This window comes from Mycteria americana, chromosome 12 (assembly GCF_035582795.1).
Source record: "Mycteria americana isolate JAX WOST 10 ecotype Jacksonville Zoo and Gardens chromosome 12, USCA_MyAme_1.0, whole genome shotgun sequence".
Taxonomy (NCBI): Eukaryota; Metazoa; Chordata; class Aves; order Ciconiiformes; family Ciconiidae; genus Mycteria; species Mycteria americana.
The window spans coordinates 8805246-8827224 of NC_134376.1; the positions used below are offsets into that span (position 1 = coordinate 8805246).

Below are 21979 nucleotides of genomic sequence, written 5' to 3' on the forward strand. Positions count from 1 at the left end.
AGGGGGAAGAAGGCGGAAGTGCTGCGGGCCGGTGCCGGCGGAGGGCCCTGGGCTGCTCCCTGATGGTGTGTGGCGGCTGCCGGCCCCAGGTGCGCTCGCTTCAGGCTCAGTATGGCGACGGCGGCGGCGGGGGGAGCCGGCCAGGAGAAACAGCTAGCTCCGATCCTGCTCAGTTTCTTCATCTACAACCCCAAGCTGGGGCCCAAAGAGGGAGAGGTACTGGAGGGGGGCGTCGCGTCCCGGGGCTGCGGGGAGAGGAGGGCACCCCCCGGCCTATTGTTGTCCCGGCCTCGGTTGCCGTAGGGGGCCCCGGGGCGGCCGTCTCGGCCCCGCTGCCCCTTCCTGAGGCCTGGGCCGCAGCCTGTGCCCGCGGAATTAAGGCTTCCCCCCGCGGAGCATCCCCGAACAACGGCGGCCTCGGGGCGCAGAGCGGCGCTTCGCTGGGGAGGAGGGAGCTGCGGCTCCGCCTGCCCGCGGCCCCAGGCCACCTTGTCGGCACCCGGCGCTCGTGTGTCAGCTGTCTGCAGCGGGGCCAGGGACGAGTGCCACGTACATCTAGATCTGTATCTGCTTCGGAGGAAGAAGGAACAGTAACTGAGCGGGTTCTCAACAGTGGCACGTAAAATACTGTAGATGGGGAGCTGGTCTGCTACTATCTCTTCCTGATGCAGTAACTTTTTCTAAAAATAACTTTCTCCAGGTAGATACAACGTGGTAGAAAGCTTAGTGTTTAACTTAGTTAAATTCAAGTTATTGCTAGTGTTTTCTTGTTACTGTGATCTTTAATAAGTAAATTCAAGAAGCTATAGTCTCTACTTTTAGATAACAGCATATTGTATGGTTCATGTGATAATGCTTTGGTTTAATAGTTTTTGAACAGGGCAGTGTACATATGTATGTATTAATGACCAGGGTGATGAGACCAAGTGCACCCTCAGCAATCCCGTGGGTGACTCCAAACTGGGCGAAGCTGTTGATACACTGGAGGGCAAGGCTGCTATGCACAGGGACCCTCAGCGAGCTGGGGAAATGGGCTAACAGAAACCTCGTGGAGCTTAACGAAGGCAAATGCAGAGTCCCGCATGTGGGATGAAATAATCTCATGCACCATGACAGGTTAGGGGCTGACTGGTTAGAAAGCAGCTTTGCAAAACAGGACCAGGGAGTCCTAGTGAACAACAGGTCGTACGTGAATGAGCAGTGTGCCCTTGTGGCAGAGAAAACTAACAGCGTACCAGGCTGTGCGAGTGAGCGTGCATGAGCAGGTCAAGTGAAGTGATTGCTTCCCCTCTGTTTGGCACTCGTGAGACTGCTGGTGGGCACTTTGGGGCTTCCCTGAGTAGAAAAAATACTGAGAAACTGAAGCAAGCCCAGTGGAGGGCCCGTGAATCAGTCAGGGGGCTGCAGTCTATGACGTACCAGGAGAGCCTTAGATAACTGGATTTGTGCAGCCTGAAGAAGAGATGATGTGAAAGGGGGTCTGATGGCTGTCTTCACCTGCTTAAAGGGTGGCTACAGAGGATGGAGTCAGGTTTTTCTTAAGTGAAAGGATGAGAGGTAAAGGAAGAAGTTCCAGCAAGGGAAATTCTGATGAGATGGAAGAAAAAATTCTTCACAGTGAAGCGGTCAAACAGCAGAACGGAGCCCGGAAAGGTTGTGGAATCTCCGTCTTTGGAGATATTCAAACCTTGACTGGACAAGGCCTTGAGCAATCTGAGCTAGCTTTGAAGCTAGCCATGCTTTGAGCTGGCTTTGAAGCTAGCCTTGCTTTGAACTAGCTGTGAAGTGACTAGGGCCTATGATTTTGATAGCCTTGGAATTTGTAAAGCATTTTGAGATATCTTGGGATAACTGACTGCTTAAGGGTGCTTAAATATGCCTTTTATCTGTTTTACAGAAGCTCATTTAGGTACAAGATAAAATTCTGCCTAGGAAATTAAGAGATTAAAGTTAAAAACCAAGCAAACCATAAACTTAGTATTCTCTAACTCTGATCCTGTTAAAATGCATTTGCTTTGATTCTTTTTTCAAATTTTAGGAAGAAAAGAAGATTCTCTTCTATCACCCAAATGAAGTAGAAAAGAATGAAAAAATAAGAAACGTGGGACTATGTGAAGCTATAGTACAATTCACAAGGTATGAAGTCTGATTGCATGGCTCATTGTGTTAGCACAAGCACTCTATTTTAAATTGCCCAATCATATGTTTTCTTTTTGTGAGTGTGTATAAATATCTATGTCTACATATATGTTTTCTTTCCAGGACCTTTAGTCCAACAAAACCTGCAAAATCCCTACATACGCAGAAGAATAGACAGTTTTTCCATGAACCTGAAGAAAACTTCTGGATGGTCATGGTACTTATGCATGTGATATGCATATTTCTAAAACATCGTATCGCAATGTTCTCAATGCATTCTGCATTGTCTAATACCAGCCTGTTCCACTTCCTAGGTTGTACGGAATCCCATAATAGAAAAACACAAAGATGGAAAGCCAGTCTATGAATATCAGGAAGAAGAATTACTGGTAATACTGAACTTTTTCCGTTGTTTTTTTTTTTTTTTTATGGTTTATATTGTATTTTAAGAGTACCTCCAGAAATATCTTAGTTTGATTCTTCTTGAACTGCTGCCAAATTGATTTTTTATATATCTATCTCTATCTCCATAAATGGAAAAAGCGCAAAGTAGTTTTCAATAAAGTTTAAAGAAGAGAGCAAGATAGAGAATTATCCAGATAGCAGTTCAAGATCATGCAATAAACATCAGTGAAAGGTGCAGCTGTGAGACTTTTAGCTTGGAATAGGCAAATATTTCTTAGGATCTGTTTAATAAAGGTCTTGCAAGATTTTAAATCTATGTATTTTTATTAGGTTTAAGTATACATGTTACTACTTTGAGACTGCTAGTAATCTTTACTAATAATCTGGAAAAACAAACAGCTCATAATTATAATGGGATTTCTTGTCCAAACTGCAGCACCATTAGGTCAGTTTAATTGTATACAGGAAGGGTATTTGGCCGGGTGGGATAATATTTGAAAAGCTGGTTGCTTATCCTGCCTCTGTTCATTGCAGTGTGCACTAGTTCTGTTCCTCGTTGTGTTCTAAAAAGGATTGGTGTCATAGACACTCTATTTTGCTAGACAAACAATAAAGTAGTCTTTTTTTCATCTGGGTTAAGATCCTAGCCCAATAAAAACCTGCTATGGTGTCCCACTTCCTTTAGCCTTTGACCTGGATGAAGAAAGAACTAGTCAGAAATAAGTTCATTTTCACTGACCACTGGCCTTAGGGAATGGCATTATTTGTAACTGGAGTCTTGTGCATGAGTTAATAAGGTGCTTTTGGTATTAAATGTAAGGGGGGAAGGGACTCCCTTTATTGAAATAGTAGTTTACAAAGAAATTTCTAGATGCTGACTGAAAATGCTATTTAACTTTTCAGAGATTGATTTCTCTAATTTGTGTGTTTGCTGGCTCTTTGAAAACATATGTTATGTGTAGCTCAGCCAAAATATTTTAAATTCTGCCTCTGCTTATACTAATGTCCTGCTCTCTTTTCTGCAGGACAAGGTTTATAGTTCGGTCCTACAGCAGTGCTACAGCATGTACAAGGTAGAGTTAATACTAGAGGCTCCTCTTCTGGGCAGAGGGAGAGATCCTCATGGTACCATTTGAATGTGCAAGCTCATCATTGCTTTGACATTCTTGTCTCATTACTATTGTCTGCTCTCTTCCTGAAGCTGTAATGGTGTTGATGGAAGAGAAAAATAAAGCTTTTGCAGTTACCTGTGCTGGTTCATAAGCTTACTGTAAAAATAAGAGCCTTCTAATTTCTGTGAAGTCCAGATTTCTTCTTTCATGGGCAGTTGCACTACTAAGCATTTGATTTAGATTATATCTGTTGGAGAAACAGTACTGGATAAAGGCCATCAATCTGGCTTTTACAAAACAAGAGCATAAGATACTTAAGTGACACAGATAAATAATTGATCTACCATTAAAGAATTTAGTTTCCTTTTCTATCTAATTCTGCCTCTGCTGCCATATATACCTGGACTCTGCAAATCTGAGAGGTTTTTTTCAATAAAGAAGGGGTACATTTGGATCTGTGTGGAGTCCAAATACTGAGAAACAGGGGCTGTATTGTAATCTAGCTATATTCACAGCTGAGTTATAAGAAATTATTGTAAATGATTACCCAACTGACTGATTTTTTTTTTCTTTTAACTATTAGCTTTTCAATGGCACATTCCTGAAAGCCATGGAAGATGGAGGTGTAAAAGTTCTAAAGGAGAGACTAGAGAAATTCTTCCATCGGGTAAGACCTTATTTTTCAGGCACATAGTGTGATTCTGTATTGGAAATAAAATGCAAAAATATTCTCTAAGTGGCTGCAGTGTAACTATAAAATATAGGCAGTGGAAAAGGTGTAGTGGCAACACAAAAAGTCTGGTTACTCATTTTTTTCAAATACTTCCTGCTTCCTACTAAGAGGGTAGATTCTTTAAATGGAGTTGCACCACAAGCAGGGTTATGGCTTGATGGAACAGCTTAACTGCTGGATATTTTTTCTGGTGGAACCATGTTCATTCTTTGGAAATTCTGCTTTAACATTTGAATTGGTTAGTGTGGTAACAGTCTGTGCAGACCTATTTGAGTAACTGTTGCAGAGTCATTCAGGTTGGAAGGAATCTGGACAGGTCATCTAGTTCAGTCTCCTACTCAAAGTAGGGTAGCACTGAATTCAGACTAGACTGTACAGGGCTTTGGCTGGTTGAGTCATGAAAATATCCAGGGATGGAGATTCCACAACCTGCATGCACAGACTTAAAATCCCATAGTATTGTGAAGTAATGGATAGTTGTAATTTTTAACTTCTCCCCCCTGCCCCACGCGGAATTAGTAGTCATGCCTGATAAGGTTTCAGGAAATATTGCCTTGGTTATAAGTAGTCTTCAGAATTTAACTGCAATCTTGAAAAGCAAATGTTTTAGTGAAAGGATGGAAAGCAAAACCTATTTCTGAGCAAGAAATCCATCAAATATTATTCAGGTATTTTTCATGTAAAGTAACTGAGTAGTCACATCTGGCAGAATTTTGAGTTCCTACATGAAACGTTTCATCAAGCTAGCTTTAAAAGATGGGAACCAAGTGTCTTTCTGCCCCCATTTTTCTCGTTTGCATGGAAGGAAACAGAGGACTGCTGTCAGCAGTTAATTCTCTTGTAGTAGAGATGTGAATATTGATATCTCTGATAATGATGGAGTGTAGACACTGTCTACTGGTGTTTAAAATTTTGTTCTCTTAACAGGTTTTTAAAATAACACAATGTTGTGACAGTGTAAACAAAAGTATAGTTTGGTTTGATTTTAGGACAACCTTCGCTTGTGGGTTTTTGGGGATTTTTTGCTTCTTTTTTGTAAGACTACCATAGACTCTAGAATGAACACTGTTGGCACAAGGACTGCTTTGATTAGCTGGTGTATACTTCTGTCTAGACTAAATTAAAAAATAGAGCATGGCAAAAAGGGAAGTAATCGATTTTTATCTTTAAAACATTGTTTTTCTTTGAAGTTCCTACTGAAGATAAAATAGTAATCGCTATAGATTTGTATAACAGAAAGAAATCCAAGGAAAAGTTGTTTCTCTTTTTTGCTGGGGAATTAGAAATGCTTAAGAAGTTTGGTCATGCAAGTTGTTCTATTATAACCCTATTGAACAAATTGACTACATGTTGCTGGCAGGCTTGGACTGCACTGAAACTCTGAAAGGAAATGAGACTTAGTCTGACAGATCTCTGTCACAGTTTATAATCTATTCGTCTCGAAGTATTTTACTACTTGTTTTTTTTGGTAATGTGAAATGACTGTAGAGGGAGCCATTGGATAACTCATCTTTCACAGAGCAGAGCATTTGATAGTGCATTTGAAATCTCTTGGTAAAGGTTACAGTCTATCAAGAAAGAATAATAGAAGTTATCTTTTCCTTTGCACATTGAAAACTAATGGATTTATCTGCTAATATTTCTATGGAGTTAGTTCTGAAATTAAATATTAGTAAGATAGGCTGTGCTTTCTTATCCTCTCAGAAGATCTAGAACTAGCCTTAAAAGCTGTTGTCATTATGATTAATAGTAAGCTGACACCTGGAATCATATTCACACACTCACACATAGAATCAGAGAGTAGTTTGGGTTGGAAGGGACCTTTAAAGGTCATCTTGTCCAACCCCCCCGCAGTGAGCAGGGACATCTTCAACTGGATCACGTTGCTCGGAGCGCCATCCAACCTGGCCTTGAATGTTTCCAGTGATGGGGCATCTACCACCTGGGCAACCGATTCCAGTGTTTTGCCACGCTCAATGTAAAAAGTTTCTTCCCGATACCTAGTCCGAATCTACCTTCTTTTAGTTTAAAACCATTACCCCTTGTCCAATTGCAACAGGCCCTGCTAAAAAGTCTGTCCCCCACATGAAGGAGTATGTCAAACGAGTAGAACTGAAGGGAGTTTTTTTGGATTGTTAGTGTGCATTACTGGGGATTAGACTCAAATTTGTTATTTAAATCTACACATTGGAAGTTTTCTGAATTCTAAAACACAGCTGTCATTATTCTCTTAGTACTTGCAGACACTGCATTTACAGTCTTGCGATCTGCTGGATGTGTTTTGTGGAATCAGCTTCTTTCCACTGGATAAAATGACTTACTTGAAAATTCAGTCATTTATTAATAGGATGGAAGAAAGCCTGAACATAGTCAAGTATACTGCATTTCTCTACAATGACCAGCTTATCTGGTAGGTACTTCAATAATTCTTTTGTATGTCTTCAATTTCTCATCCTATAAATAAGTGCCATAATAGCAAAGCTTCTGAATCGGTGAAAGAGTTGCATGAAAATGACAAAACTGAATGGTAGGATGAGTGATATGTAAGAAAGGCATTGGTCTTTGGCTTTAAAATCTCTAACTTGTACCAAATGATTACTTCCAAGTTGGCCTGAGGAGCAGCTAGAGAAGTGTTCTTGTCATTTCCATCGCACAGAGCCTCTGTGCATATACACAAGTTCCTCTGTGGGACCTTTTAGTAGAGAAGGTTAATTAGAGTATTGTTCTTCATATGGTTCTGAACCAGAAAGTTGCAGTGCTTGTGAAGAGCTCTCCTTAAAAATGGACTTAAGAATAGCAAACTTGATCTTTGTTTAAATATTGTTTCTATTTATTTTCTGGTTTACAGCTAATTTAGATGTGGTTTGTATTTCTATTTTATTTTTTGTATTTGTATGTTATTTGTATTGGCAAACAAACTAACATTTTATTAAAAATGAATGTTCTGGAATTGAATCTACCGAGACACTGAAATGTTGCTACCCTAGTTTGGTATGTGCTTTCCCTGAGTTTTGGTTAGAGGAAAACATGTGATCTGAACTGCAGCACAAACATCACTTGTGTTTCTTTTTCTCTCTGATGTTCTAGGAGTGGACTGGAACAAGATGACATGAGAATTTTGTACAAATATCTCACAACATCTCTGTTTCCAAGGCACATGGAGCCTGAGGTATGGTACCTGGGGTTGGGGGGGGTGGAGGTTGTTGTTGGTTTTAGTTTTAGTCTTTGGTTGGGTTTTTTTCTTCTTTCTATTTATCTGGTACCACTAAGGGCTAAAATACCAAAGGGGAGTATCTCTCTTCCCCTCCCCTCTTAAATTTTAGTTTAGGAATTCTGAGATCTATTGCTTTCAGGGCACTTTACTAAACTCAGTAGTATTTGCACCTAACACTTACAATACGAATTGTGCTGGTACTCTCAATATGGGATGGTGGTAGGGAGTTTACTGAATGTTGATACCTGATGACTGCTCAGTACTGCAAAGGAATCGCTTCAGCTTAATGGCTAAATGCAGCATGGAGTGCCATGAGACCACATGGAGTTAGTTATCCCTTCCCTCATCAAAAAGCTCCACAAGCTAAGTTTTAAAATTAATAAATGCAAAATCAGAATGCCCCGTTCTATCAGCATCTCTTATACTTTAGCTTTACCTCCTTCATGTTACACAAAAAGTGTATGTCTTCATGAGTGTTAATTTCTGCAAACGGTTTGCTTTGATTTGATTTAAAGACAGTCCACAAAAAGTAACAGAAAATACCTCTAAGTTGTTTTTTTTCTTGTGTGTGTTCTTTTTCACTTCAGTTAGCAGGAAGAGATTCTCCAATACGTGCTGAAATGCCAGGAAATCTACAACACTATGGAAGGTAGCTCTTGTTTACTGTCACCATCTACTGCTTCCTCCCTCAAGGGCAAAATGTTTGGGAGGAGTACATGTATTCTGAGTACATATTCCACACACAGTTCATTCCAGAGGGTCACACAGTAGTTTGTGCAATGTAAAATTTGACCTCTGGAAAAAAAAGAGAAAAGGCTTCATTAACATTACTGCATATTTGTTTTTCCTCCCCACTGTTCTTAATGCACTGCATGAAAAAATTTTGGCAGTGCTCCGGTCATTTCTTTTCAGCCAAGCACTTCAGACAAAGGTGTAGATGTAATGTATGGATTTATCTATTTATTTTTCCTCTGTACTCAGCATGTCAGAGTGGGGAATTCTGTACTTAAGCAGCTGGGCAACATTATTTTGAATAATTGTGGGATTGGACATCTTTCTTTAATCATGATAATTCCTCTTGCCTGATTTACTGTATTCTTTTGGGACCGAGGCACTGGCACACGCCTCCCCCCCCCCCCCCTCCCCCCCCCAAGTTTAGGTGCTTCTAATACCCCACTGTTCTACATAAAACTAATAAAACTAATTTGAATGTACTGTTGGAAAGCAAAGGAAGAGTGCTTTCCCAGCAGCAACAAAAAAAGGCATTTTAAAGATAGTCACAGCTTGAATGTGGAAAGTGTTATATTGTTGTTTCTTTGATCTGCGTGGTTTATTTCCTTGGCGTTATTCTGGCTTTCTGATCCTGTTTCTGTAACTCTTTGGAGCATATATGCAAATAATACTTTGAAAATGTAAGAGTGCTGAGATAATATATAAAGGGCTCTACACCTATCTGGATAGCTAAAGACTCATTGTATTCAAATATATTCATACATGCAAGTAATTGCTAGTTTTAAAAACATCTGTTATATAGGAGAAACAAATAGAAGAATTCATCGCATCTGACCTATTGAATTATTTTCTAGGTTTCTTACTGGACCTTTAAATCTTAATGATCCAGAAGCAAAATGCCGTTTCCCCAAAATATTTGTTAACACTGATGACACTTACGAAGAGCTTCATTTAATTGTTTATAAGGTATTGCATTTTTCTCTGCAATTATTCCACAGTATTGGAAATCTATATACAATGAAGATGACAATGATGTAAAGTACTTATGAATTGTATAGAAAGGTGCATTGAGAGGACTAGCTTAAAGCAGAGAGACAGAAAACTCGGGTGTTTCTAGCAAGAAGCTTTAAAGCCTGAATCCTCTTTTCCCCCGTCCTGTACCCTCCCCAAAACAAACAGTTGTTTCATTAAAACAAAACACCAGCCTTCAGTTACTTTAAGTGGTTTCATACCTGGCTTTATTTAGCATTAATCAATAAAACAAAAAAATATTTTTTTTTTTAATGAAATGCAAGTTTCTTGCAGACATGTATCCTTGCATAAAATGCATTTTTAACAAATTTTACCTTTCCCCTACAACTTAAAAACTATTAACTGGGCTGAATTTTCAAATCATAACTATCCTGCGTTGTGCAGGATTGCAAAGAGATTATCCTATTGAAGTGTTACCTTTAAACTAGATTTTTTTTTTTTTTTAAAACTGGTTTACCTGTGTGTGACCTCACTGAAGTATTGTCATTTATCTGAGGTAGTTAAGGTAACCTATTGTAAATGGTTTTTTTGCTTTAACTTTTTTGTTCCAGGCCATGAGTGCAGCTGTCTGCTTTATGATTGATGGTAAGTACCTATTAGCATCATTTATTTGGCAAGACATAGTTAGTACAAAATGCTATTATATGCAACTTGTTTTACTCTTGAAAAATACTCAACATTAATTTCTCATTTGAATGTGTTCTTCATGAGTGCTTTTATCAGTCTTTTTGATTTTTGTTCCAGTGGTATAAGTAACTCAATTTACACAATAAAATGACTAAATATTGCTTCAGTTAGCCATGCACTTTCAAAATAATCCGTAAGGTTATAATTATGAGAGAAATTTGTCCCAGGACTCTCACTGATGTTTAAAGAAAACAACTACAGAAACTGTACCTTCAGCTGTGGGAAGAGAATCTCATCTCTCCCTTTTCTTTACCTGCCACCTAGCTTCAATTCCGCCTACGCTGGAGTTTTGCCGTAAACTGGACAGCATTGTTGGGCCTCAACTTACCGTGTTAGCATCAGACATATGTGAACAATACAACATCAACAAGAGAATATCAGGGTTTGTACCACATTTCTGCTCCTGTTGCAGTCCCTCATTAGTTGGTTAAAAAGTAGGTTTAATGAACTGCTTAAATAATGGTAACGTGAGCCCAAATGTTGAAACCATTGAGTTAATGGTGTACTTTAAATGATGTTTATCTACCTTTCTGCATCTTAAGCATTCATAAAGTGCCTGTTGTTGCATATTTAGGTCTCCATGAAGTAACAACATACATGTTAATTTAGGAACGAATTTTGTTGTGTGGCTGCTGAAACCTTTTTCCTCTACGTGCATAATTGTTGCAGAAAAAATCATGTAAATATTAAGATAAACTTCACTATTATCAATTAAGATTCTGCCTCTTCATCCCCCAGCTGTCAGCAGATTATTGAGATACAAGAAGTGGAACTTCCAGGTTTTGCTTCTTTCATATGTGAACTGAAACTAGCTGACCCATGGAGATGATGAGTTCTACAGATTACTGTGCTTGCAGAAATACCTACAAGATGGCAAAAATGCCAGCTGAAGTGCTAGTCTGCTGTCACTGTCCCCCATGTTGAAGTAGAGAAGTAGCAGTTCCTGCAAAATCTTAACTTCAGTTTATACTTTCTAACTTTTCTTGAGGAAAACAGCCTCATAATGTTCAGAAATAGTCCTTGGGCTAGTAGAACATTTGAGTTAAAAAAAAAAAAAAAAAAAATTAAGAATATCACTGTCTTTGTGCCTACGTCCTTCTTTGTGCTGATTTCCTTTGACTTCTGCTTTGACTTTCTGCTATTTTGTATAATGTTTAAAAAAACCCTGTATTTTTCACATCAAGTGGACACTGACACCACTAGCTCTGTCTGAGTATTGCCTTAGACACAAGTACTTATAGCTTGGAGGGAGCGTATGTAATTCTTAACTCTGTTACAAATCCGAAAGGAAAATGAAGGTCTAAATACTAGAACAACTTTTGTTTAACAGCTTGGAATGGGGATTTTAGTAAGTGGATTATTTGGTTACAATGCAAGCTTTACAGTTGAGTACTTTTTTCCAGAATTACTGCTTCTTGAAGTGTTGCCGTGTATAGTAGGTGAGGAAAAAACTGTCTTATTCTTTCTATTTTGCAGGACTAAGGTAACTACTTGAGGGGCAAAAAAGTAGTCAAATGAAAAAGGATGTTAGTGTTTTGGAAAATATACTTCCCTTAGAACTATAGCTGACTTTCCATAAAATTGTATTTATTGTTAAGTAATTTTTTTAGTTGGGGAAGCAAGAACAGCATCGCATATGACAACAAGAGAGGAATTAAACCAAAGATAGGTGTGTGACTGAACTTATTTAGTGGTAGCATGCCCAATCAACAAAATCGCAGGGTATAGAATAGGATGTGCTTAAAATTGTGCCAATCTACTAAATCATTAAACTTGGGGTTTTTTTAATGTCATCTGGGACTGGCTTTGGCAGCTTTAACTCTTTTAAAGTTTAATGCCATAGTGTCGTGAAAACATGATACGGTTTCTTGACACTAATGCATCTGGGTGACAGAGAGCAAGGGTATCTAGTTGTTTGCTGAGGTGAGTGGTGTCATCATCGTATCTTCCTGATTCTAAATAATACATAGCCTGAAGTACCAATTGCTAGAGCCAGTTTTTGCCAGTCTGAATTTGTTGTGACCTCCACCAAAACTATAGCTCTAAGTGACAGATTTTTATATTAACCTAATAAAAGAGGAAATGGAGGAAGACTGCCAAGGCAGGAGTTTGAAAATAGTTTCTTGATTGGCCCACACAAATGATGGGGGGAAGAGTTCTTTCTTTTGATTGTAACAAATAACAGACATGAGTGGAAGATTACTTAATAATCAAATTAAAGACCTAGCATCCATTCAAGCCAGATTAGACTGGCACAGGGGAGCAAGGAAACAAAATGGGGATGGAGAAAAAACAGCTCATTAGAAAAAATGCAGACTACTACTGGGAAGTAGGACAAGGCCTTTAGACTCCCCTGTGTCTATTCACTAGCAGCCTAAGCAGCAGAAGGGGAAAAACTGGCTGGTTTTGCAGGCTTGTGTGTTCACTTCACCTCAGGAGGTCTGAGTAAGCTTTGCACTGGCTAGTTACCTGTTCACAGAGAACAGGTAAGCCTCTGCTTATAGAACATGTCCATATTCATGAGTTTGGTTTGGGGTTTTTTTTCCCAATCTTCCTAGGGCTGAGAAGGAGCCTCAGTTTAAGTTCATCTATTTCAATCACATGAACCTGGCAGAGAAAAGTACCATTCACATGAGGAAAACACCCAGTGTATCACTTGCATCTGTTCACCCTGACCTCATGAAGATTCTCGGTGACATCAACAGTGACTTCTCCAGGTAATGCTAAACTATTAAATAGTCTGTAACTCCTTCTGTCAAGTAGATTTTTTTCAAGTGAGTGAAGCTTTCATGTCTTTATGTTCATGGATGGCTATTCATAGCTCTGTGAGAAATTGTGTAACATGGGTCATACTTGGTATTTTGTGTTGGTTTAGAAGTAGTCTGTCTTAAACAAAACTTCTGTTGTCCTTTTAAAAAAAATAAAGAAGGGCCAGGGCCTCTATCCAAGAAAATACCTAGTCTTATTTGAAGCTTCAGAGTAGCCAAACAAACTTAGAAGGGATGTGAAGCTTAGTGCTTTTGCATTTAAGTCTGGCTAATCTCTGGGTAAGTAGTATAAAGGACAGGGAAACTTGCTTCTGCCTATATTATACCCTCCTGTGAAACAGCTGGCTGCTTTTAGGGATTAGACAATAGATGAAACACAAACCTTGCAGTTACTACAATAGTGCTGATAGAGAAGATAAGTGACTTCTTGTCAATGGGTATCATGCTTCAAGGTGGGAGAGACCCTCTGTCGTTATAAAAACTAATACAGAACATGAAAATGCTGAATGATTGTGAAGTCTGTAACTCTAATTAGTGACTAGCTATTTTCCCACTCTGCTTAAGGACAAGGCTTTCATTCTTCTATAAATGAAAAAAGAATGTTTCATCATATTGTGGAAATACTGGGTTAGCAACAGCTTTATGCAATATATGAAGTTGTTGAGCATGGTTTAGTTCTAGGTTTAACAAGTAGGTATGTGAAAGCTTAGATTCACTGTACTGTCTCCAACTTTTGTTATTCGGTCACTGTGTAGCAATCATTATGATTGCTATATATTTGTAATCATTAGGACAGCTTAAAGTTGTTGAACTGCTGCTATCTTCTTTACTTTCTAAAACTTCTTTCAGAGTTGATGAAGATGAGGAAATTATTGTGAAGGCAATGAGTGATTACTGGGTAGTTGGGAAAAAGTCTGACCAGCGAGAACTGTATGTTATTTTGAATCAAAAAAATGCAAATCTGATTGAAGTTAATGGTAAGGGTTGTTTTTTATTACCTTTAAATACAGTTACTACTAAAATGTATGTCCCTGGAGAAGTAAAAAAAAATCCATCTCACAAGAAATCTAGAGAGGGATTTATCTATGCTAGACCAGGTAAGTTTGCATAAGGTTTTAGTCTTCTACCAACTGTGAAAGAATAGTATAAATATTCAGCAGACATTCTTAATTATTAATCAGTCTTTCCTCCTCCTTCAAATAATAGGGGAGAGTTCTGTGAGCTTAGTTTAGGAGTAATTGATGAAGTGTATTACAGGTGAGAGATGGACATATTTACATCTGAGTTAGGTTTTATTTGTCAATGATCCATGGGTAGGTTACTTATACATAATGTCTATCCTGTCAGTGATCCTCATTCTATTGTTGTCTTGTTTCTAATGCTGTTTTGAGGATTATTTACTATGACTAAGAGTGCAAATTAACATTAAGATGCAATAAGCTTTTAAATAAACTAAGAGAAATGGCAGTTTGAGTCTTACTTGCAGCAATTTTAGGGCGCTCTGTTTTAATAGGAGGCAATGTGCTCACTTGGATGATGGGAAAGAATTAATACTTTTCCAAGACCAAAGCCTAGCAACCTAAATTTTAAAAAGAGGAATGAGTTGCATGACTTAGACAATGATTTCTAATTGTCTTTCAGGATCAAACCTGTCATACAGAAACAGTAAATGAGTGTTTCTGTGCCTGATAAAACTTAGGAAGTACTGCTACTCCTGAAGTGTTGTCTGCCAAATAGCACAAAGCAAAAGTTTTGCTGACTTGATTTATTTTAACAGACTACACTAATCTCTCCTTCCCCTGACAAGGGGTTACAATATACTTCCTTGTGTTGAAGCTAAGTCTTCTGCTGTTGCAGTGTAAAAGTTTGCTGCTGGGTTATTCATCTTGTCAAACTCAAACCATCCTTTACACTTTAGCCACTTAGAATACAACTCATCTTTCAGACAGTGTGAAATGTCAGACTTGACTCAACTTTCTCTTACTGAAGACAGAATAAAATGAAGTGTATTTCTACATTAGAAACTCCTAGGTTTTTTTCTGTTTGAATTTAATTATATTCTCCTGGATGATCCCCAGGGTTGGTTTTTTGCAGAGGTTCCTGTAAAATATCATACTGAAATATCTTTTTTTTTTTTTAACAGAAGAAGTGAAGAAACTTTGTGCAACACAGTTTAATAATATTTTCTTCTTGGATTGATCTGCAAAGGGCTGATTTATTAAAGATGTCGATGTCAGACACTTGTTCAACATGAAAAGTTATTAGTCATATTATTGACTGGAATAATGACAATAGTAAAGCAATACTTGCTTTGTAAGAATCAAAATTTCTACTAAAATCTGTAAACTCTGATCATAAAATTTTTAGATTTTAAAAATGTTTATGTGCAAACTAATTAAAACCAGTCAGAATTCATCTGTACCATTCCATTCTGATATCGTTATGTGAATATTTTACTGGAAAATAAAGCTAATAATTGTTACACTTTTAAGGGCATCTTTCTGTTTTCCTGTGTTCATTTGCATCATTGTGACTTTCTGCTAATTTTCTACAATGTGAAACTAGACTGGTTACAAAAGATCCCTGAACAAAGAACGTTCTAGGTTGACCTGTTCTTTGCAGCTCCTACTTCAGCATGATTTATATTCTTTGTCAAATTTACATACTTTTATTTATATGCAGTATCTCAGTCAAATCATGTTTTAAGCAGAAATCATTTCATTAGGACATACAATCATGATAAGATACCAGTTCTTGTATCAACACTGAGGGCTTTCTTAGGTACAAGTCAAATACTTGACTTCTGGAATAGTTTTCCTTAAAGGGTTACACTCAGGTAAGTTACTATATTCTCCTTCCCAAGGCCCTTGGGTGTAAGAACAGACCACTTCCCTCTGAAACCAGCAAGTCTTGTGCATACAGTTTTATCATACTTGTATGTGAGACCTTACTGCACGTGTGGTTCTGTTGTTGGGTTTTTTTTTTTTATTTGAAGAGTACGTACTTACTTGAAGCTTCAGTAGTTCTCAGCAGAAGACTTATTTCTTCTTTCTCTTTTTGCCAGCAGGCACCTTGGTGACAACTGGGGGTGCTACAATGGGTGCCTCTTCCTTTGGAGGGGGTACTAACTGTGTGACAAGCTCCTCTAACTCCTTAAAATCTGCACTCTGAGAGTCAAATGTTTTTGCTGCAGCTGCTTCTTGCCTTTTTGCTGCTTCTGCTTCTCTTCCAGCAATAAGTCTGAGTGAACAAAGTTTAAATTTAATGTACTGCAAGGGCAGGGGGGAGAAGACAGATTTGTACTGGCTAAGCAACTACAACTATTCACAGTATGAGTAGTATAAACTGTCATATTGTAGAGAAGCAGAAAACTCTGTCTAGTTATCACTTCAAGTCTGACTTACAGTATGTAACAAAAAAAAAAAAAAACCAAACAAAAAAAAAACCAAACAAAAACATCTTAACTGCCTTTACACAGAGCAGGGCTCAAGTGTCAGGAAATATCAGACAGTTAAGAGTTCTGTAACCTGAAAGGAACCTTTATTTGTTACTCCCAACAGTAATAGAAGTCACGTGAGTTACATTCTGTATGTTGCTTATTATTGTTTGTTTTCCCAGTTACAGTATGCTATACTACTTTATCAAAGCACACTTCTAATTTTCAATAATTTTGTTAGTAGAAGATAACAGTACTTCAAGACAAGATGCAACACTCACTTTGCCAGCTCCTCATCCTTGATCTTTCTCAGCCTAGCTAATTCAGCATCCTGTATTTGATTTTCTTTCATTTTTTCCCTCAGCACTTTTTCATGCTGGTAGGCAGGAAAGAACTTAGTTGTAAAAAAGACTTGCATCTGACACATCCATAGACTAAATTCCTCATCTTGTTCACTTTTGGCTTCTTTTGGTTCATCTGCAACATGTAAATTAAACCTTTATTTAGCAGGGAACTTCTATGTCAAATGTGTTTTGGACTATAGTATTTTAGATCTGATACTCTGCAACAGTCTGGCTTTTGCATAGTACAGAAGATTACACCTGTGAGAAATGTTTAACTGATGATGCATGTGAAAGGGGATGGCCCTTTTGTGGGTCTTCCAAGTGACTTGTCCCTGGGAATGGCAGCAAAAGAATATGAACTTTCCCCTTTAATCCTATGGTAGGTGTCTTCTGCAGTAATCTAATGACAGTTCAGTATCCATGACTCCTGTGCATGGGGGAACAGAGGAACAAACATGACTACCTGAAAGAACAGAATTGCATGCAAGCATCCAATTGTCTTGACTGTCAAAAACCATCTGCTGGTTCTTAAAAAATAATGTTTTTTCAGATCTGTAACTTTTCAGTCATCAGATTTCAGTGAAAGAGATGATGACTACACAAAGATCCTTGTCTACCTATGTTTTTGGATTTGGGTTCTTTATCTGTAGAAAACATTTAACGAGCACAAAAAAACAACCCAGATGAGATTTGCTAATCAGCCAGAAGGGAGATGGTATAAAAAGGTTACTAGCCTCAACATATGAAAAATGCTCTTACTGATTTCTCTTCTGCATAACATAAGACATCTTAGCCCAGCTAATGGTGGCACACCATTAATAATAATTCTTATATTAAGTAAAAGAAGCAAGATATAACAGTAATATCTTTTATTTGTCCAAGACTTCAAAAAAAAAATGCGCAGGCTTGCAGATTGAGCTGCTCAGAGTAAATACAAATTACAGCTTATAGATGCCCTACAAATAAAATGTGGCATTTTAAAATTGGGGAAACTATTTAAGTCAGTACTTAAAGGTGTCATTTAATTATTAAGTTTCATTTTCTTTAAAAAAATTCTTTTAAAAATTTTCTTTAAAAATCTTCCTCCAAAATTAATGTTCATTTACTGCCCTCTTGTGACAAGCTGAAATCTGCATATACAATTAGAATTTTGCAGTTCAAGCTACGAGGGATTTTTTTGTGTTAGTCTTAAAACAGTAGGACTGCTTTACCTGTCAATTCCTTTGCTGGACAGAAATCTTGTTCTTTTTCTGCATCCCAGCTGAAGAACGACGGAACATCTTTGATATCTCCATGAGTTGTGTGAAATGAGAGGACAGTATCTGATATTGCAAAGAAAGAAAATTAAAATTACTCAGTCTGTAATTCTGTGCATTAAAGATGAGGTTTAATCTTCAGCACAAACAAATACAAATCGTCATCTGACCTTACAGCTAGACCTGTGGTTCAAACACTTCTGTACTGATTAAAAGTTTGTTTATAATGAAGGCACAGTGCAGCGTTCAGTCTCCTGTTTCCATGCCCAAATAAATGGGACAGAACAGGAAGAATGTAGTTTTAAAAAGCCTTTAAGTTATTTTTCAGGAAAATGTGATCGCTTCTAATTAAAAAGCACAAAAAGTTCAGAGATTCAAACTTGCCCAGCTATCTGTGTATAGCAGGTGTGGAAAGCTAAACATAAACCTTGTCATAATTGCCAAAGTGAATGCAGCTACCCTCTGTAATTCAATAAATCCAGCTGTTTCAATGATTAGCTACTGTTTTAATAATCTTTGAAGTTGTAGAAAGAGTGAATGTCCTCTAGCACCTCTGCTTATAGATGCTTATGGTAACTACAGTACTCACCCAGTAGAGATTCTTGAAGAGCATGCCCTCTGTCTTCACAAGGTCTCAGTGGCTGGCAAGAAGTTTTAAATTCAGTTACTAAATCCCTGGACTTGCGTTCAAATTAAAAATGAAATCACAGGTCCATGAGTCATGCAAATTCCTATCTCCAAAGCATTCTGCCAGCCAAATGCATTCTGCAATTATGCCTATTTCAAAACATTTAAATTGCAATAGTGTTTCACACTTCCAAGTATTAGCAAATCAGTCATAACAGTTTACCTTTGATACTGGCCAGGGAAGTAGGATTATCCTATTTCAGAGCTAGTGAAAGATAGAAGTACAGAGAATGAAAGCTCCTGTTCTTAGACATGTCCCTCTGTTCTTACATGTTGCTCTACATACTATTATTCATCTGCTCCTGAGGAAACAATAATGAATTACTATTCCTGACTATAGGAATATACTGCAGGAATTATATTGAGTGAAAAGGAGAGAACAACATTCAAGAGTATATCTGAGAAGGATGCTTTGAAATCTTTCCAACTGTCATCCCAAGCATCTTCTGCAGCCTGATGATGCCACTCTCTTCAGACGAGCGACAGTAAAAGTCTCACAAAAACTCCAGTCAAACACAATTCTGTTTTCTAAGTGTTGGTATTTTTTCTAAAAGTCAGGAAGTTTCCAAATTCTCTGTCTGATTTCCATTATTCCAGTACAAAACAGTAATCCTTACTATCTTACCCTGAAATCATAGGGGTAAGACAATCCATTTTTGTTCTTGGAATATCAAGAATCTCATTATAGTCATCCACTGGGTACAAAATTGTAAAGGCAGTGAACGTGAAAAGTTTGCTGGAAGAATTCTGAAAAGTGTTTTAGGAATTATATTACAGTTACCTTCCCCAGTGCTTCTAAATCTCTCTGCCCACTTCTCAGCCTCTCACTCCCCACCTTGCAAATAAAGATAAAACTGTAGCTTTATTACCCACTGTTTTAGTTAATGTAGAAGATACCACCCAATATTCTAAATAACAATAGCTGAGGGTATGTGTGGGAGCAAATGCTTTGTTAGCAATGGAAATGCACCACTTCTAGGCTCATACATGGATCCAGGCACAGAAACACATTGTATTTAATACTAGATGAAATTCTAGTCCCTTTCAAAACTTAAAACTACCTTGGCTACTCTGTCACCCATGAATTGCAAACCTTCTGCTCCATCTTTCAGTGTGGGTTTTTTACATACCTCATGTTTCTTTATTTCATCTTGTGATATGACATTTTTGCTTGAAGACAACCATGAACAAGTGGAAAGCTCAGCTCCCTCTGAAATGTCATCATTTATGTGTGTACCAATTATACTTCTGCTGTAAGTGCACTAATAAAAAGTAAACACAAGAAGAATTTTACATTCAACAAATTTTAAATTAAGATTTTCTTTTAGTCTTGGAAAATCTGACTATTTTAACTGGACCATTTCACTGTGCAACCGCATTGATGCTCGCAGTGATGCAAGGGAATGGGTTCCATAGGATGGGAACAATTGGCCAGAGAATGGGAAGTGGTGGTGTTCAGTGGCACTACTGGCTTATAGAGACTATGAAATTAGGTGTTTGTGAATGCTCTTTGAATCAATAAAAATACTTTCATCTTCTGTACGATTCTGAATAATAACAATTCTTAGTCATGCCTTCAACTACCCTGCACATCTAAATTGCATCAGTATCACAGGCAGCATCTTACAACCCACAAAATCCTTATTGAAAAGTTTAGCAACAACAGAGCATAGCTTAACTGCTGGGAAAGAGCAAACCTTGCTACATACAACTGCAATGCCATTTTTACAGGGCAATTTTAGACATTCAACTTAAAGCAGGAGAGGTATATCTTCCACCAGTCAACCAATTTGTCAATTCCCCTTCGAACACTGGAAGACTTGCAAGTACTTTATGTGTACTTACAGTTATCTAGGAAAATGTTCAAGTGTGTTAAAACTGTCTATACTGATGTTACAATCTAAAGCAGGAACAAACAGAAAAAGCAGAAGGACACAATCAAATAACTGTTTATGCAAAAAGAGGAAATTGGTTTTTATGTTCAGAACACAGAACATTTGCAGGACCCGACTTCACACTCTAAGTGGATATACACTAATATTTAACAGGTCTGCATCAACTTTACCTGGGACAGAGAATATTCTGGGTACAGAGACACATTTGTGGTTCCCTCGGAGAGACCCTCGATTCTAAAGCTACTTCTTTTCTGACTATCACGATCTACTTGCTTCTTAATCATATCACTGGTAACATACACCAATGCACAATCAAGAAGAGCTTCAACAAATTCAAGAAAAACCAACTAGAACAAAACAAACACAGTGATTAATTCATTTATTTTTGCAAAATCCCTTCATTAATGGACATAAGTACCCAATCAAGCAAAGAACTCAAAAATGATTGTTTGTGAAGCCTCACTGGCCTCATTTATCTACTCAAACATCCCTTCTTCTGAAGAAAAATTGAAAACAGCCAAAGCTCAAAAAATTCAGGAGGTGATATACTGTGTTACGCCTTATACAAGTCATACTGAAATAAAATATTGCATAGATTTTTTGCTGTATCAGGAGCTGCATGAAATTTCTCTAACAAATAACATACAACTATTGCTATTACCTAAAACGTTTAATTGCATACAGTGCTTCCAGAAGCCCCAAGAATGGGCGTATAACGAATCCCTTAGTAAGACTTACACTGTGTGTTCAGTTTATCAGATAATGTTTTAAACAATAAATTCAATTATGTCATTTACAACTGACCTCCGCTGAGTAAGAGCTAATCCTTTAAGGTGAAGGCCCTCTATAGCAGGTCAGATGTCAGGTAGTACAAGAGTCTTCTACAGTCACTACTCTACCCCACTGAGGTGGCAGCACTTTCCATGTCACTGATCAGGTTTCTTGGATCACCAGATTTTCAGGATCAGTGGGTTCACATCTTAATTATTGACCCATCTTAACATTTCCAGTGCATGCCTTGGCAGCTGGAAGTGCTGAGATTCATCCCTGCGTAATCCCTGTATAAGCATTTGATCAGGCAAGTGCCCCACAGACAGAACTATTACTAGCAGCAGTCTCATAGAAATGGTATCTCACCTTCTGGGTTACAGCACTCTTAAGGAGTTATCTGTATGGTCAGGTATGCTGAGACTGTACTGAGAAGGGCAAAATATTAAGCAAGACATGGAAGTACATGAGCTAAACTAGAAGATATAGGCGGAACAAAGGAAGACAAAAATAGAGGCCTCAAGTTTGTACTCTTTTTTTTTTTAATAAATTAATTAATTTTCCTCCTGTTCTAGCAGATAGGACAGTATTTGCAGCATGTTTTAAAAGTAATTTTAATTGTTCCTGTAGCAATGAACTATGATACTTCTTTTCCATACACACCTCCGGCTCCAGGTTGGTACTACTGCTATCATGTAGAGCAGGACCATCTTTGAGAAGTATTTGCACAAGTCTTGAAGCAGTTAATTGTTTGCTGAGAAGTTTAAAATC

The 21979-nt window shown here is 37.9% G+C and overlaps 2 protein-coding genes across 6 annotated transcripts in view; one reads left to right on the top strand and one right to left on the bottom strand.

The window, feature by feature from the left end:
• Positions 1 to 15311, top strand: CCZ1 (CCZ1 vacuolar protein trafficking and biogenesis associated). 2 transcript variants are annotated; one of them, XM_075514702.1, is made up of 15 exons: positions 1 to 216; positions 2039 to 2136; positions 2263 to 2356; positions 2454 to 2528; positions 3570 to 3617; positions 4240 to 4323; positions 6624 to 6799; positions 7477 to 7558; positions 8191 to 8252; positions 9190 to 9301; positions 9919 to 9952; positions 10319 to 10436; positions 12613 to 12771; positions 13672 to 13799; positions 14966 to 15311. In XM_075514702.1, the coding sequence occupies exons 1-15, from the start codon at positions 112 to 114 to the stop codon at positions 15019 to 15021; spliced, it is 1431 nt and encodes a 476-aa protein (XP_075370817.1). In that variant the 5' UTR covers positions 1 to 111; the 3' UTR covers positions 15022 to 15311. The 2 variants fall into 2 exon arrangements, with proteins under 2 accessions (XP_075370817.1, XP_075370818.1); XM_075514703.1 differs by lacking the exons at positions 12613 to 12771; positions 13672 to 13799; positions 14966 to 15311 and adding an exon at positions 10793 to 12601.
• Positions 8250 to 21979, bottom strand: part of LOC142415864 (radial spoke head 10 homolog B2-like) — a 23499-nt gene continuing 9769 nt past the window's right edge. For all 4 annotated transcript variants that reach the window (XM_075514700.1, XM_075514699.1, XM_075514698.1 and 1 more), the window contains 8 exons: positions 21872 to 21979; positions 20611 to 20787; positions 19676 to 19807; positions 18448 to 18499; positions 17814 to 17924; positions 16540 to 16735; positions 15827 to 16062; positions 8250 to 8396 (listed from right to left, as the gene is read on the bottom strand). In XM_075514700.1, coding sequence (XP_075370815.1) covers positions 15861 to 16062; positions 16540 to 16735; positions 17814 to 17924; positions 18448 to 18499; positions 19676 to 19807; positions 20611 to 20787; positions 21872 to 21979 — 978 coding nt within the window. In that variant the 3' untranslated portion in view covers positions 8250 to 8396; positions 15827 to 15860. The remainder of the gene's footprint in view (positions 8397 to 15826; positions 16063 to 16539; positions 16736 to 17813; positions 17925 to 18447; positions 18500 to 19675; positions 19808 to 20610; positions 20788 to 21871) is intronic.